At 54.7% G+C, this 16388-nt stretch overlaps 2 protein-coding genes across 2 annotated transcripts; both read right to left on the bottom strand.

Moving 5' to 3' along the window:
• Positions 1-1551: 1551 nt before the first annotated feature.
• On the bottom strand, positions 1552-11700 carry COCSUDRAFT_57128 (hypothetical protein; the record flags this gene model as incomplete). Its single annotated transcript, XM_005645705.1, has 21 exons — positions 1552-1731; positions 2101-2199; positions 2313-2456; positions 2719-2894; positions 3317-3490; positions 4076-4250; positions 4697-4851; positions 5216-5378; positions 5660-5838; positions 6300-6415; positions 6855-6967; positions 7311-7427; positions 7713-7827; positions 8076-8221; positions 8483-8742; positions 9229-9370; positions 9717-9828; positions 10149-10219; positions 10363-10479; positions 10722-10974; positions 11501-11700. 21 exons carry the CDS (start codon positions 11698-11700, stop codon positions 1552-1554), a joined length of 3207 nt encoding a protein of 1068 aa, XP_005645762.1.
• A 704-nt stretch (positions 11701-12404) lies between these two features.
• COCSUDRAFT_54162 (hypothetical protein) lies at positions 12405-13131 on the bottom strand. Its single transcript, XM_005645704.1, has 2 exons — positions 13103-13131; positions 12405-12831 (listed from the first exon to the last, which is right to left on the bottom strand). The coding sequence occupies exon 2, from the start codon at positions 12818-12820 to the stop codon at positions 12593-12595; it is 228 nt and encodes a 75-aa protein (XP_005645761.1). The 5' UTR covers positions 12821-12831; positions 13103-13131; the 3' UTR covers positions 12405-12592.
• Between the last annotated feature and the right edge of the window lie 3257 nt (positions 13132-16388).

The following is a 16388-nucleotide window of genomic DNA, read 5'->3' as shown; positions in this document are numbered from 1 at the left end:
TGGCATCCAGCCGCTTCTTCCCTCCCACGAAATGGCCTTGCCACGAAATGCTGGATTGTTGCAGCGTGAACGTTGAGATGGCTGGCTTGACTACAGTAAGCTCAAGATCTCTCTCCTAGAGCTCTCTCAGCTTCTCTTAGGAGGCCAACCTGCTGTTGCAGCACGCCATTTTGCATTGCATGGCACGACCCACACTGCACCCCGCAGGGGGCACAGCTCACTGACACTGACCCCCCCCTCAGACCGCGTGGCGGCCGGACAAATGCCACACAGAACTAGAGAGTCCCTGCAAAATCCGGAGAAGTCATCACCTTCAAAATTTGAGGCCCCGCAGCAAACGATGCCTGGCCGCGACCCTTCTGCAACTCGCATGGAAGAGAAAAACATCAACCGAGTCATTTCCCTGGAGATCAACTGACAGGTAAAGCCTGTCACGTCTGATCGACAACTCCGTGCAGGCACTTGAAGGCTTGCGCAAAGCTGTCAAAAAGAGTCTGCCCAAATCCGCCAGCCTGCCCAGCTGCAATTCTGTGGTGCCCAGCCACAGTGCAGCATTGACAGGCATGGGATGTCTTGCCGCCATATGTTGACGGTGTGGCCTCAGGAAAATCAAAGTGAAAGAACCAACATCTGCGCCTTCTGAAGATCATCTACAGCCTTGCCAGCAACTACTTGAAGCCCAACTCGATAGGACCCCTCTCAGCGGAAGAATGCCTTGCGAAACCACACGTTTTGAATGGACATCTTCTCCGGTGCGGCCTGGAGGGTACCTCACGCTGAGAGCTCCCTCGTATCCTTCATTCAGGCCTTTCAGGGCAAGTCCTACAGGCATGCGCTTGCTGGTCTGTATGTAGGCCACTTGCTATTGCCTCTCCGACATAATGCGTGTCCATTTAAGGCTGACCCGGCACACAGTCTCGCTCTCTGGAATGCGCTCGCCACAAGTTTCTGAATGCTGACACAGCCCAAAGCTTGGCAGGGACGTCCGCGCAGAAGCAGAGCTCCAGACGTGCCGCGTATCTTTGTGCGCGCGATTTTCCGCAGCTCTCGGTGCGCTTCATGCTCCCTGGCTGTTTTGGGTGCAGTCCTTGTGCGATGCCCCATGCGAGGTGATAGCTTGGCACGATATTGAGACCAGCCCACTCGCACGACTCTGGAGAAGAACCAACCCAGCTTCACAACTTCCGAGGAAAATCATTCTACCTTCCGCCACTGGATCCTGCTGCTTTTCCGGTGTGAGGACACCGTCGTGGAGACTAGATGCGCAGACTAGTCTGGAGATGAAAGTGCTCTTATACATTGCCCAGTTGATTCTCATCCTTCCCGGCTGTGCTGACAGCGAATTCCCTAGTGGGACAGCCCAGCCCACCCAGGCGGCTCAAGCTTGTGATACCCTCCTCTCAATCCTCTCCAAACGTTATGGCCCCCTCTTCCCCGCCACCCTGCCTTCAGGGAAACCTAGCGCATGTCCCCCGTACACCCCTGCCGCAGGGGTGAGGAACGAACGGCACAGGGCCTCCCGGCAGGGTTTATAATCAGGAGGAGGCGTGCTCACTCCTCGGCAAGGGAGGATGCGCGATTGGAGGGGCCCACGCGAATGGAGCGGCCGCCGAATGCGCCGTAGAGAGTCATGCCGTTCATGTAGGACTGCGCGTTGGTGGCCGCCTGCGGATGCGCGAACGTGACGAACGCAAACCCGCGCGACTGCGCAGAGTTCTTGTCGCGGATCACCTGCGCGCACCGGAGAATACCCACATAAGGAAGTATTTCCAACGCCTGAGGCCTTCCTGCAGCCCCACCCTGAGCAATTGCTGGTTCTGCTGTAGCAGCAGACATTGACGTTCTTGTATGCCTGGTGACCCGTGTGAATGCGGCATTAAGGTAGCAAATACCGGCAACAAGCTATCGGTCATTTTGTCGGGAGGGCGCTGAGGACGAGAACACATGCAGGGGAAGCTGGCTCGGTACTGGTGATTTTCCGTTGGTGTGGAACATTGCCACTGGCGCAGGGACAACTTTGAATGGGACAACATTTTGCAACAAGCTCAAGACCTGGGTAGAGTCTCATCCTTCGTGGCATGAGGACTCTCCACTATGTACGTTGAAGCCGTCGCCCAAGAAATGGTGCCAACCATTGAAGTTGTCCCAGTGCCAGTGGCATTCCATGCCAAAGATGACAACCCGCACGCCCTCTTCCTCCTTAAGCGCCGCAGCTGCCAGAGACATACTCGTACCAGCAACTTATTCCCCACGCTCTGGGAAGCAAGACATTCCCAGGAGACTAAAAATCGAAAGAGGAATAAGTGGCGCACCTGGATGTTGGTGATCTGGCCGAAAAACTGGAAGCTGGTCATGAGCGTGTACTCGTCCACTGCGGATGGCAGGTTGCCCACGTACAGCGTGGTCACTGGGTGCGGCGCCTCTCCTCCCAGGCCGTCACTCATCAGCAGGCCGCCCTGCCCCATGCAGCACGTGCGTCAGCATGAAATTATGCTGGCAGGCATTGTGCCTCAGCACAGCAAGAACTGCACACAAATCCGAGGCGAGACTCTATTACTTATAATAAAGGTCTGCCAATGATTACATTTGCCATGACGATGCATGCCACCTGCCAATCCAACGGATATAAGCAATGCGAGCCTCATCGCGGCAAATATTGCCATCGTCTGCAGGGAATGAGGGCCGAGCTTGCCCAAGGGAAAGGACAAGGGTTCGCACCGCGGAGAAGATGGGTTTGGCAAAGCCGTTCGCGAAGGAGGGGGAGGCGCAGCTGAAGGAGCTCCTGGTCGGGGTGGGGGGCGCCTTGTCGCCGCTTGCAGAGCAGTTGTCGCCCGTGGAGCCGGCATCGCTCACCGAGTTGGAGCCGCCGCCCTCACCCTTGCCCACGTGGCTCGCTGCAACAGTTGCCACATCAGCGTCAAGGTATATTGGCTAATATGGGAGTCCTGGCTGAGGGTGCAGAGCAATGCATGTCAATTACCCTTGCAGGCCTAAGCAAGCCACTGGTCACCTGGTAACCGCAAAGATAATTTCACGGGCAGTCTCGTTGGATATTTTGAAGAGCCCTACAACAAACGTGCATGTCGTAGCCGGCGAAAGCCAGAGTGAATGCCATAATGGGCACAATCTGGCAAGAGCACAGGAGCGCGGCAGCCACACAAAACAAGCCACACCACTTTGGATATGCTACGGCCATGTCCAGGATGCGGAAGCAATCTGCGCACGGAAGAGATCAGGCAAGTGCACAGAGCGCTTCTCACCATCTTGAGAATAGCAGCAGGCAGGGTGCAAATTACTACGCGAGGCCAGCGCTGACCTGGGGAGGTGTTGTTGGGCGGCGGGTTGGGGCGGGGAACGCCGTTGAACACGCGCGCGGAGGGCTGCTTGGAGTAGTAACCGCCGCCGCGCATCAGCTGGTCGCGCGAGAGGTTAGCCGGCGCCGAGCGGTAGCCGGCCGCCCAGCGCACCTGCGGATTTGCGCTGATGCCCACTGCGATGGAAGACACAATGGCAAACTCCTCAGCACTCAATTGCATGCAAGATACGTGGTAAATGAAGTAATGGGCGAAACCTAGCAGAATGACCGGGGAACAGCGCTGATATCTACTGGCAAGAGAGTATACCATGCAGTGGCCTCAAAGCTCAATCCAAAGATGAAGGCAGTAGCTGCTGTGGCGGGTAAGTATACTAGATGGATAGTCAGAATTGGCTTCCTAGCAGACGGATGCAAATGCTGAGATCTTGAGACCAGAAACACATGCTGGCGAGCTGGAGCTTCAACATCGCAAAATACCTTATACGCAAAAACTAGTTCCCAAAAAAAAAATCCCCCATCCGATGCATCTTGACCAGCGTCTGTATGCATATGCTTCTGCCAGTGGCACAATACCTCGCCAGATGATCATGCCACAGTTATCACGCATATCAACAGTAGTGAAAACGTTGATGTGAAGAAGCTCGGCAAAGAGGCATGAATCCCGGGAGAAGTATCACGCCACACCAAGTAGGGTTTATCATGTACGGCGCTTTCCTAAATGTGGTTGACGTGCACTTCTTGTATGCACAAATGCCGCACCTGAGTCGTCGTTGAAGGGGGTGGCGAATGGCGGCATCTGATCGAAGGTGTCCTCGCCCATCTCCTGCGGCGGCGCCATCTGCGGCGGCGCCATCTGCGGCGCGGGGTGCATGAAGGGTGGCTGCCCATACATGCCCATCCAGCCGGGAGGGGGGACCATCACCGGAGCCCAGCCCTGTGAACACATGCACAGCAATGTTCAGAGCATGCTTCATATTCCAATTCCCAGTGAAAGGCATGATTGTGGCGCACAACCTGTTCTCGTCACTGTCACGTTCTCTCCACAAGTGGAATATGCACAACATCTGTCATGCCAATCCAACTTGAGGGGGCGTGATAGTAGCCAGAACTCTGCGATGATAGTCCCTACAAACCCCTCAAGAGGAAATGCACTGGTTTGACAAAATACTATGTTACCATTGCTCATGTCCAAATCCAGGGTGCCGAAGTCCCGGCCCAAAGTCCCGGCCCAACAGAGGACATGCCAACTGGACAGAATTGGACCACCCTGGATACTGTGATTCTTTGCGCAAGACACTGCCAACAGACCATACAAGCACTCACACTGCCCCCCTGCAGCAGGCAACAACCGCGAGTACACTAATGCGCTGCAGCGCGCACCTGCGGGGGCTGCGCGCCAGCCGGCACGAACATCATTGGCCCGGCCGGCACAGGGCGGGGGGCGCCAAAGTCGGAGGGAACGCCTGCGCGCATGGGGCTCTGCGGCGGCGGCACCGGCGGCGGCGCCGGCCCGCGCACGCGCCCGCTCGGCGTCCCTGCACATTTGTCCCAGTGCAAACATTTTCAGCCTGATGCCTCATCTGCAGGGCAGTATGCTGCCTCAACACGGGCTGGGGGCTTGCAGATTGTTCCAAACTTGAACAGACCCATAATCCTCAGGCTGGTGATAAAGGTTTTGTGAACTCCTCAGCTGGTTCATTTTTTATGCACACCCCATGACAACAGCAAGCTAACCCTCAGGCTTCCTTGCAGGCGGGCAATTAAGAGTGGGAATCTATTCTTACCTAGGATGGCGGAAATGTTTGCCCTTGACATGCTCTGCCTTGAAGAAGCAAGATACCACTAGGGTAGCAGAACAAAGCGCGAGCGGACACACAGCATACAAGGAAGCATGCGCACCTGGCTGGCTGGGAGAGGAGGGTCCCCCCGGGGGTGGCGCGGTGTGGATCATCGGCTGGGGGCCCATGAAGGGGTAGTATCCGTAGGAGGGCGGCCCATGCGCGGGCACAAACACCGGCGCCATCTGGCCGCCGCCCATCTGCTGCCCAAACGGCATCATGTACTGCGCAAAGGGAACATCACATGACATCAGTGGCCACGATCGACTCCAACTGAGTTTTATGGGGATAAAGGGTCAAAATGGGAACTCACATGGCAGCTGGCAAGCGCAATCAGGGCAGACACAATTTCTCATCAATTATCTGTCTACCCCACAACCCTTTGTCGCACTTCTGCTGATCCTCACAGGTGGATGGATCCGCAATTATCGCAAAGCAGCGTGTGCAGCACAATCAAAAGGCGCAACACGCCACGAGAGAGGGATGCACGGGGTATGTTGCAGACCTGCACTTGGTGGTTGGGGGCAGAGGCGGGCATGGGGGAGAGCGGCCCGGGCCCCCAGCCGGCGAGGTCTGAGCGGTGGGAGTGCTGCAGCGGCTGCGGGTTGTCCTTGACTGCCTGGATGTGCTGCAGCAGCCCCGGCGACAGCGCGCTCGTGCGCGGCGGCGCATCCCCCTGGCTCCCTGCACCACATGCATGCACCTGCTCAGATCTGGCACACTTCCTTTTCTACCTTGGAGACTTTTAAAACAGCTCAGGATTTTTCTGAAGCAAACCAAGTCACCAGCTGGTTCCTGCATGTAGCGTGACTGCACATTCTGCCTTTCTGGATATGCGATTACAGGGCCTACAGGAATGTCAAATGACTGCACTGGAATTGGAATGCTCTTGTCCTAACAGAAGGCAAAAGAAGATCTGTTAATGTTGCCCTCTATAGTTGCAGGAGTGACTTGTGACCAAACAGAACTGCTTGGTGTGCGAGAGGACACGTGTGCATATGATGATGCGCAACTACTTCACATACAGCAGCTATGCTGGGACCCATGTGCAGGCATGCCAGGTAAAGAGAAAGATCAAGCAGCCCAGATACATATTGACTGTAGATCAGAATGCCAGAAGTAAATGCATCCGGGGTGTGGCGCACCAGAGCGGGGTGGGACCTTGCTGATACTGCTGGAGCGGTCATGGTGCTGCAACCCGCCACTGCCCTGACGCTGGGCAGGCTCCATCCAGGACTGGCTCCTCCCATACGCCGGATAGCTGCATCGCATCAAGAACAATGATAATTTAGGCATCATAGTCACCTGCATTGGGGGGAGCAGAGAACACGTTTTCTTGCTTACCTTGACTGAAATCACTATCTGGCAAGCTTGAGCCTGTGTGAAGCAAAATGTGCCATGAGTGATCCAAGTATGATGCCTGATCACCATAGTCACCTTCACATCTGGCAAGCCTGTGTGGTGCGAAATCTGCCATGAATGATCTAAGTAGGATGCCTTATGGGATCCAGAACCAACACAATGAACTCAGCACAATCACATATGCGACCATGTTCAGTACCTGGATTAAAGCAGATCCTCTCTGCATTGAGTGGGAGCTGCACACTGTACAAACGAGTCTGCAGCATAATAAGGCAGTGATGAATTGGATGTCGAGACAGATGTTCAAGGGGAGTAAAGAAGATTTGGATGCAGCAGACCTGTCCTGTGAGTAGGTGCGGCGGGGTCCGGCATAGCCGCCGTTCTCGGATGTCCTGTTGTAGGAGGTCTTGGGCGACTGCTGGTTGGCAAAGGTCTCCACACGCAGCTTCGGCTGAAGCGCACATGAGGATCAACAAAAATCCCTAGGATAAGGCTCCGCAAACTGGTCAGAAATGTCATGCATGGCAAGTAACCTCTTGAGAAAGCTTTGTGTCCATTCACTTGTGTCTAAATATCAGAAGTGCATTCATCCAAGGCATACACTGTCTGGCCCCTGTATTTTCGACACCCCAAATCTGCCCGAGGTTGTCGGGCTTCTGCGCTGCATGCAGACGCACATGGCAGAAGCCAAAATACCTTCCGCAGACTCGCGGGTACAGGCCTTGTGCTTTCAGTGAAAGGGTTTCAAGCTGAACCTGGCATGTGCAAGACAGTGGTAGGTGTAGAGCACGCACCGGGCGGTTGGCGGCTGTTGCCTGGGCGGTGGGGACTGGCGAGCTTGCAGTGCGCAGCTGAGTCAGCTCAGCAGGCGGCTTGGGTGCACTCGAGGCGGACTCGACCTCCACTGACCCCTGCTGCAGCGCGGGGTGCAGAAGGATTAGGGCCTCAACAAGGTGGCTGCGACTGCGGCATGCATAAAGTCCGTGCAGCATGCAGATGACAATTTCCCTCTGCATTTGAAGCTGCTCTGCCTCCAGAGAACCATTTTTATACGTCAGCTGAGACCAGCTATGTTTGAAAACACCCTTCTTTGGACGCCTCATGTCCGACAGGCAATGTTGTACACATGTCATCTCAAAAGAACCAGGCCACAAGGAAGCTGCAACATGCTTTATTCGAAGGCCCAGGGCACACACCTGGGGAGACAGGGAAGACAGGCTGTCGTACAGGGCGAGGCCGGTGTCTGATGTCACGCTCCCGGTGTCCTTGCTATCCTTGGTGCCAGGGAAGCGGTTGGCGTTCGGAGTGAACCTGTGCAGAGCCGTCGGAATATCTGATGCACATGCTGCATTCCTTGTGACGGTGACCCATCGTTCAATAAGCAGTGTCTGGGACCCACAAGCTTCTCATTACATACATACTTTGATATCATGACAGCAATATTTGAAAGCGCACCGACCTTGCACGATGGTTGCACAATCTTTCATGCACAATGACAGGCAGCACCTTCCATTCTGCAGCCCGATGGACTATTGAAATCAAGTAGGTAAGAAGCACACTTGGGCGTGAGGGGAGAGAGGTTGCAGCTCTTGGTGCGCTCGTCACCATGCAGGCCCTCTGTAGCCTCCAGCACCGGTGTCCCCTCTGAATCAGTCTTGATCTCCAGCTTGGGTCCGTTGAGCACTGCTTTGCCTGCTGCCTTTCCCTGCATAGAAGAGGGCTACCTTCAAACACATGCATGCAGGAAATGCCGACCTTCTCTGTTCAGTCTTGCTTTTGTGTTGCTGAAGGGGATTGCAATGGCAACAAGAAGGAATGGTCTAAAGGGAAGCTGTGCATTGACAGAACTCTCTTGCCAAAATGCAATGATATGATTGGTAAAGAGAAGTGTCAATCTTGCCATTACATCCTGACATGAGAATCACGTTCCAGCAAAATGCCACATGGAAGCAGTGACTGGTCCCACCTGGCCAGTGGTATCCTCCACATCTTCATCCAGCAGCACAGGGCCTGGCAGGGGCCTCTTCTTGGCAGCCTGGGGCGTTCCCTCCAGGTGAAGCAGAGCAGCCTGAGTGGGAGTGGTGGGCGGCAGGGGAGGCGGAGTGGACACTGAAGAAGGGACTCCAATCGGGGGCGGCGTCTGATCCCTTTCAGATTCAGTGTCGGACGCGCTCAGCTGCAGTGCTGTGATGACTCCATCTGACGTCGCCGCCAGAATCTTACCTCCTGCGCATGCGAAAGAGTGTGATGCCATGTGTAGTGCTCATTGGTTCTCAAAATCGCCAGGGTCCTTGACAAGAGCCCAAGTTTTGTTCATATGTGTGCTCGTGCGTAATTGTCTTCAATGACAAAGAGTCCACGGAGCATGCATGCATGCATCACTCCCACGAATGATGACATGCCAAGGGAGTCCAAAATCACCTCTAGGGCATGGACACCGGCTCTATAGGATGCCCAATCATGAAGGGGTGGGTGGACCAATCCGACAAATCATGGTCAGATCTTGAGTGGTCACACCCTCAGTCTCATCTCATTGAGGTCCTATCCACATCAGGTCTCATGAAACCAAAAAAATAGGGCAGATCAGAACCCTCTCTGATTGCCTGGCACCTGACATTTTGCTCAGGGCCTCACTTGACCAGACACCCTCACAATATGCAGTGCCACCTCTCCTTCACTTCATTTGAGACACAAACACCAAGCATTGCTCACCTGACAGCCACTCAAGGCCCACGATGGCTGACCCTGGCGATGAGATCTGCTGTGCAGCGGCGGGACTGATTACTCCCCCGGCGCCGCCCATAAACAGCGACGAGTCGAACAGCAGCACGCGCCCATCGCTGCCCACAGTCGCCTGCCACCAGCACAACCTCAGAAATTCCTTCATCTCCCCAGATTATGCTATGTGATGATTTGGACATGAAAGCTTATCTCATCTGTCAAGAGGTCATCGTCTGAGAGCAGAAAACTCCCAAGTGTCCGGGGCAAGTTCAACTTCCCAGCTTTATATGACGGGAGGTACTCAATCCAAACCGCAAGAAGCTCTATTCCTTGGGGTAGGGAAACATGTCACGGGTACTCTGGCTCTCTTACCACAAAGCAAGAACCACGTATTTATCTCACAGCATGTTCACATTTTAATAGAGTAGGGCTGGCAAGGACAAAAAACAATTGCCAGGGACTGAGCACAGGGGCCACACCAGGAAGGAGCCGTCGGGCTGGAATGCCATGTGCTCGATCCTGGACTTGGGGCTGTGCCCACAGCACACCACGCTCATCACGCTGTGCCCCTCCTGAGCCTCAGCAATGTCCCTGCACATGCATGCCCACATCTTTTGTCCTTTGTCATGCGCATGCAAGTGACCCTTTCAGCCCCTTTCAGCCCTCCACTAACCCCCCATACATTGTGGGCCCATGAAGTCACTATGAGGTCCTAGCAAACTTACAGATCAACTGAGAATTTGGAGCAGAATGCAACCTCAAAAGGTGCACCACAAATTCCCTCTGTAGTCATGCGATGCAGACGCGTTCGGCAAATTTCTAAGCAGCTCATCAATCTTTATAACAGAACTATTACAGAAAGCTCGAGTCATCATCTTGCTGGCATGTGCCTGCAGGGGGCAAGGACTGACCAGATGGTGGCCTCAGCGCCATCACTAGTTGCAATGTATCGTTCCCTCTCATCCCATGCCATGCATGTCACCTGCACATGCCCCATTCCCTTCGCACGGGACGCTCCAGTATACAACAACATAACCCATGCGCAGCAGTCACAAGGCACCGGTATTTGTGACAGACTTTTACACATGGGAGGAGAGCATGCATGTGGGAGGACATGCAGCACACCTCAGACTCGTAGTCATTGAGGGTGATGACACCCTTCATGATGGTGCTGCTAGTGCTGCTGCCCTCCTCGCACTGGCTCTCGGTGTCTGATTTGCTCGCCAGCTTCCACACATGCACCTGGTCACATGCATGCACCCATTTATTTCACAGGCCTGTACTAAAGGAGCCCTGACATTGCTGCCAGGTGCAGGATGAAGCAACCATATACGTACAGATACCATAATCGAAGCGGTGTTTCAGGAAACCGAGGCCCAGTATATATACTGCATGTTGAACACAGAGACTGTCATGCGTGTGTAACTCGACTCCAAGTTGAAATATTTAATGAGCAACTGAAGCACAGAGGGCCTGCAGATCACCTGGAACCCAGAGGCGGAAGATGCCACCCCCAGCGCCAGGAAGGATGCCTTGGTGGACACAAGCAGTGCTGTGCTGGGCTCTGCGTGCAGTTCGAGCAGGGGCTGGCTTTCGTCGCAGGAGGTCGTCAGCAGCCTCGTCGCGAGGTCGATGTACAAATGATCAAGGGGTCCCCACTCCAGTCCACTGATGGCAGACTCAAACGGGCCGAACTTGCAGGTCACTTTGCCGTCCAAGTCCAGCACGAGGAGATTCCTGCAGCACGCAATCTGGTGAGATGCGGTATGCAATTTGGTGTTCGCTGCGCACCCGATGCAGCGCGGCTTATCTGTAGACCTACTTTTACACAAAAGGTACCAGGTGACAGTGCACTTTCGTGGAAGGGGGCAGCTAAGAAGCCCCGCCAGCACGCGGCTGGCACTGCATCGGCACGAGCAATCAATATACACAAGGCGCGCCGTCCTCTACATCAACTTTGAAGCGTGCTTCTGTACGACGGGGGCATCAGGGTTCTTGTGAATCACTGCCAAATGGATGGGGCTGTTTGGGAAATGACCTGTCAATACCAACGGCAAATCGGTCTTCGCTGCAGTGCCTGCTGACTGTGACGAGAACACTTTGCTGCGCTGTATCGTCGCCTGGCTCACGAGGCTGGGTCAGGTCACCGTCCAAAACAGTCTGAGCCGTCTGCTCCCCAGAAACCACGCTCCAGAGGCCCAGCACAGCAGAACTCACGGATAACAATGTCTCCGAATCATGGCTGAAGCACAAGGCTGTGCACGATCCTGAATTGGGCTTGAGGCGGCGCGTGGGTATGCCGAGGGTGTCGCACGAATGTATCGAGATGAACTGGCTGGTGGCCACGGCGAGCCAGGCCCTCGAGGGGCTGGATGCGACGCACAGCACGGGATCAGCTTCATCTGCACTGGATGTCCAGGCCTTGGACAGCGTCGAATGGTGTTGCATGGAAGCCTTCTGCATCGGGTGGCGACTGGGCTAGTAAAGTTCGCTGGGGCACATAACTGAATCGGTTTCAGCGGCACATCGCTGCAGATCGGGGAACAATGCGCAAGGATCAGTTCACGTGTGTTACGGCGATGGGCCCATCAGGGATTGAAGTTTGCTCTGTTTCGTAGATCTCCAATAGAGATCCTGTTGCCAAATAGAGATCTTTACTTAAGTAATTGCTTCATAATCAGGATGAATATTGATTCCCCTGATCCCAATGACGCCCCATGCTTTTGGCGGGATAATATTGCAGACCAGGATATCTACATGAGGATCTCCAGGTTATTGGGGATGAGCGCCACCTTGTGTTTGAGTGCCCTGCCTTGCAATCTGTTCGGGACAGATATCCTGGGCTGTTTGGTGCAGCCATTGTGCCGATGCAGCAATTCATGTGGCAGTTGGACATTGTTGGTGTTGCACATTTTGTGATGGATTGTTTTGATTATTTGGATGCTGCCAGTTCATCCAATCAGCCCTAGGCGGCTGGAGTGATGTAATCTTCCTTCCTTCCTTCCTTCTCCTAAATCTGCAGACTTCCAACTTAGCACGAAACTGCCGTGGTGAAGAAGCAGGCACACACTGTACATGCAATACCTCATGTTTGTGCTCGCATGCATGCAGGGCACCTTAACCTTCTCGGTTTGAAACCGCCACTAAGTGGCGGCCACTGGCGCAGAGCGGCACAAATGTCAGTTACATGCTCAGCAATTACCAATTCCCGCATTACTTCAATATAATCCGCATGGCTGAATCCAGCCAAAATTGCGATGCAACCATACAATGCTGCCAGCCAAAGCTCAGGGTTCAAGCAATATTCTTGTTCCTCGCTTACACTCTTCCCACAGTCCTCTTTATTATCTACTCGTCATTCCAACGGAAATATCCTTGCACTGGCCACAAAAGAAGGAAAGACGCAGAGCGACTCATACATAGCACAATTTGCAAATACAGCGCCAATCATTGGCACCTCGCAGACAAGGGCTCTACGCCCAGTGCCAACAGCTGGCTGATCTGAGAGGACAGCAGCTGCCCATCTTGCCACCTGGCACGCAGCTGCTGCAGCCAGGCTGCCAAGTCCGGCGCATGCTCCCATTTTCTTGTCACCTGCGCCCCATAGAATTGAACAGTAAGCCTCACTCTTCTCAAGCACACTATATTATACGCTTCAAACCCTCACTGCTCGTGTCACTCATCAACACAGTCTGCTGAAGATTTGACCATTGGGGCGCTTTGGGCACTGCAAGGTCCACGGAAAGCACAGGCGAAAAGATGCAGTTATAATCACAGACTCTCCTAACTTGGCCCTCCCACTCCTCGCTCTCTTGCACTCTCTCTTTTAGTTCAGGTGTCAGCAATAGGGAAGCTTCCCTCGCACCTGCAGGTGGTGGTGCTGGCGGCGGAAGGCCAGAAGCTGAGTCAGCCGCTCGTCCCACTCGCGCTCGGCCGCGCCCCGGTCCGGCCGCCAGTCAACTCCCAGCGCTGTCAGCTCGCGTTCCCTCTCAAGCGACAGCCAGTCTACAACAAATAACATCACAAGTTATAATTACATAATGGTAGTCATACTTCATTACATACAGTCATGTACGAACCCCAATTTCCTGGCCAGAATCAAGTCCAATTCTGCTGGCCGAGCAGGGCATGAGTCGATGCCATATGCCGAATTCAAGAGAGACCAAACTTGTTGTGGGCACCGAGCAACCCCGACCTTCTGCAACAGGCGCAGAGACGCTGGGTGCCATAACCAGTGGTAGACAGTGTTGTTGACCGGCAAAATTTTACAGCAGAAATTGCAGTCACTTGATGTTTCATGGTGCCCACGGTCAGACGGGATCTCACTTGGGTTCGGCCATCCAGGAAGAAGTGCGTCATGTGGCAGCCTCTACACGCAGTCACCCTGCAGACGCACAGTGCACTGCAGCAGGAACAACGTTTGTTGGACGCACCTATCGCCAGCAGGGCTTTCTGGTGCTCAAGCCAGTCGTGGAGGGACTCGGAGTGGGTGTGCGCATTTACAGCGGCCTCACGGGTGCGCTGCTTGAGCGCTGCCAGCTGCTCCAGGCGCGCCTCCCATGCCGCCTTGCGCATGTGCACAGCCTCGTCGCTCAGGATCCAAGTGATGCCTGCACAGCAACATCCAAAGCTGAAATCACAAGTTTTCCAGTCCCTAGGAATCTAGGATATAATTATGCAGCAGCAGGCATGCACCAATTTGTGCTGGACAGATCTTTCATGTTGACCACTAACCTAGCCTGCTGACATGACATCCTCCTTTACAGCCAGAGGTGTGCAGCATCCCCCGCCTAGGGGCCAGGAGACAAGATACAAGGGATGAGGACTATCCAGTATTACGTTTGCACAGGATGTCGTATAAAATTGCAGGAAGTGCGGCCCTGGTCAAGGGAGGCCAGGACGAAGAAACCCATTGCATGCACTACCTTGGAAGCACCAAGCTGATTCAGCGTGCAGCCCCTAAGACAACCAGGGCAGAGCTCATCTGCCCAGAAGAGCTGAAGGGGGCTCAGAAAAGGACACTGTGAAAAAAAATAGCTACTCAGGGGAGCAATCAGCAGGTAGCAATCACGCACCAAGCAGAGCCATGTAGCGCAGCTGCGACTGCGACAGGCGCTGCTCCGCCCAGAGCTGCCGCTGCGTCTCCAGCCAGCGCACCACCGCCAGCCGCCGGCCGGGCGGCCGCCCCGGCGCCGCGCGGCCGCGAACCCGGGCCCGGGCGCGCACATGCAGTGGCAAGCCTCCCGACTGCTTTCAAACAAATTCTTATGAGAAGGTGCGCACATGCAATCGTAGGCCTCCTGACTGCTTTCAAACAAACACTTATGAGCTGACAGTAGGCAGAGGATACAAGGTAGAGGATGGAAATGACTGTCCAGAGGTCAGGCACATCAATCTACCCGACTGCTGACATGCCCTCCAAGCATGTGCTCTTGCGACACTCAGCAAAACCATAGTCTTTGCAGAGCTTGATTAATTTGTAGTGTCATACTCCCGTTCCTTCAAGGTACTCAACCAGGAAAAAGGCATTTCAGCACAGTATGATGGACAGAAATAGCGGCAAATATTTGCCAAGAAAGTGTGCACGGATGGTCCATGGAATTTTTCATACAACGGCCCTAAATGCCTGTGCTATGCGTCTCCTGTACACTCACACTGTTGCTTGGCACGGGAGGTCACCTGGACAAAGTCTTCCCACCACGGTCCATAGGCCTCCTCAAGCGCCTCAGCATCCATTGATGCGTCCCCAGAGTCGAACATGTCCGGTCCCTCATCCGACCTCGGCAGCACTGCGGTTGCCGCTGCGGCGCGGCCGGCCTGCGGTGACTCGTCTGAGTCAGCCCCCAGCGAGCGCTGTCCTGCATGCGCCTGCCGCAGCTGCGCGGCCGCGTTCGGGAGTATGGTAGCAGCGGCATGGCGGCCAGAGGAAATGTCTCTCTGCTTCTCTGTTGGTGCAGGGATGTGCTCGTCCAAGCCATCCAGTGACTGCATGCGCAGCAGGCAAAACACATTGAGACGGAGGAACACATAAAAATGCGTTCTTACTTCGCCAGACCCTGGCAGGATTACTGGTGCTCCTTTGCAATAGGATAAACACAGCGACCATCTGTCATTACAAGATCGCGCACAGCGCCAGAAAATAAAGCGGAATGCACCGGGCGTATGCCAGAGCCCGTGAGGTAAGCAGCGGCCTCATGCGCGGCGAAGCGCCAGTGCTCCGGGGTATAGAGATCCAGGTCAGCGCCGCACAGCGTCAGCAGCAGCGTCTGCAACAGCATCCAGCTCTCAGCGAATGACAGTCGCCTTCTCTAATATATCTCTGCACAACGTGTTTCCCTGCGCATACACCATTAGAGACCAAGCTAGGTCAATTTGTATGTCGTCAGCTTAATTGCTCGCATGTATGCTTGACAGATTCCAGTCCTACTGACGGCAGGTTCACTGGTGATCCACCCTTGCTGCAGATGGCATGCTATCACTACTTTGTACAAGGTGCATTATCAGATCCCCTCGTGAGCCCAGCTAACTGAAACACCAATGGCGTGCCCAATCAGGTGCATGACGGCAGCCCTTTTACCTGTTGCAAATCCCTTTACAAATTTTGTACATTGTCAGGTGGAAAGTAAAGAATGTGGACATCGAACCTGCTCGTGAGTCAGGCGGCCCTGCCGCCAGTCGCGCTGCTGCCGCGCCATCCAGCAGCGCAGGCCCGGCTCCGGCTTGGTCACCGCATACGCCGCTCGCCTCAACTCCACCTCCTGGCCATATCAAATGAAGAAGTTGAGAGCCACGTCAGGCCTGCACACAATGTATATGAATAGCCCCAGCTTGCATGCTACAGAACCTGCCCAAGCTTGTGAGAAAAAATGAATGCAGCAAACCCTTCTCTTCCAATCTGGAATTGAGCTGGGCCCTGATGCATTAACTAAGCAACCTTCTCACTGGTACTTTTAAGTTAGACTTCCCCTTGGATGAGGAAAAGGTACCTGCTGCAGCCAGCGCTGGGCGGCGACCCCTGCAGGAGCGAGGCCGGCGGTGCGGCGCCAGGAGCTGAGGCCCTCAAACAGGTCGGCTGCTGCCGGCTGCTGCCGAACGCGCGTCGGCTGACTGGACAGCTGACCGGACCGCTCACTGGGCGGCAGCGAGGGCTG

Source organism: Coccomyxa subellipsoidea (genome assembly GCF_000258705.1).
Source record: "Coccomyxa subellipsoidea C-169, whole genome shotgun sequence".
NCBI lineage: Eukaryota > Viridiplantae > Chlorophyta > Trebouxiophyceae > Coccomyxaceae > Coccomyxa > Coccomyxa subellipsoidea.
Note: the sequence above shows the minus strand (reverse complement) of the source record. Positions and strands in the feature narration are given on the sequence as shown.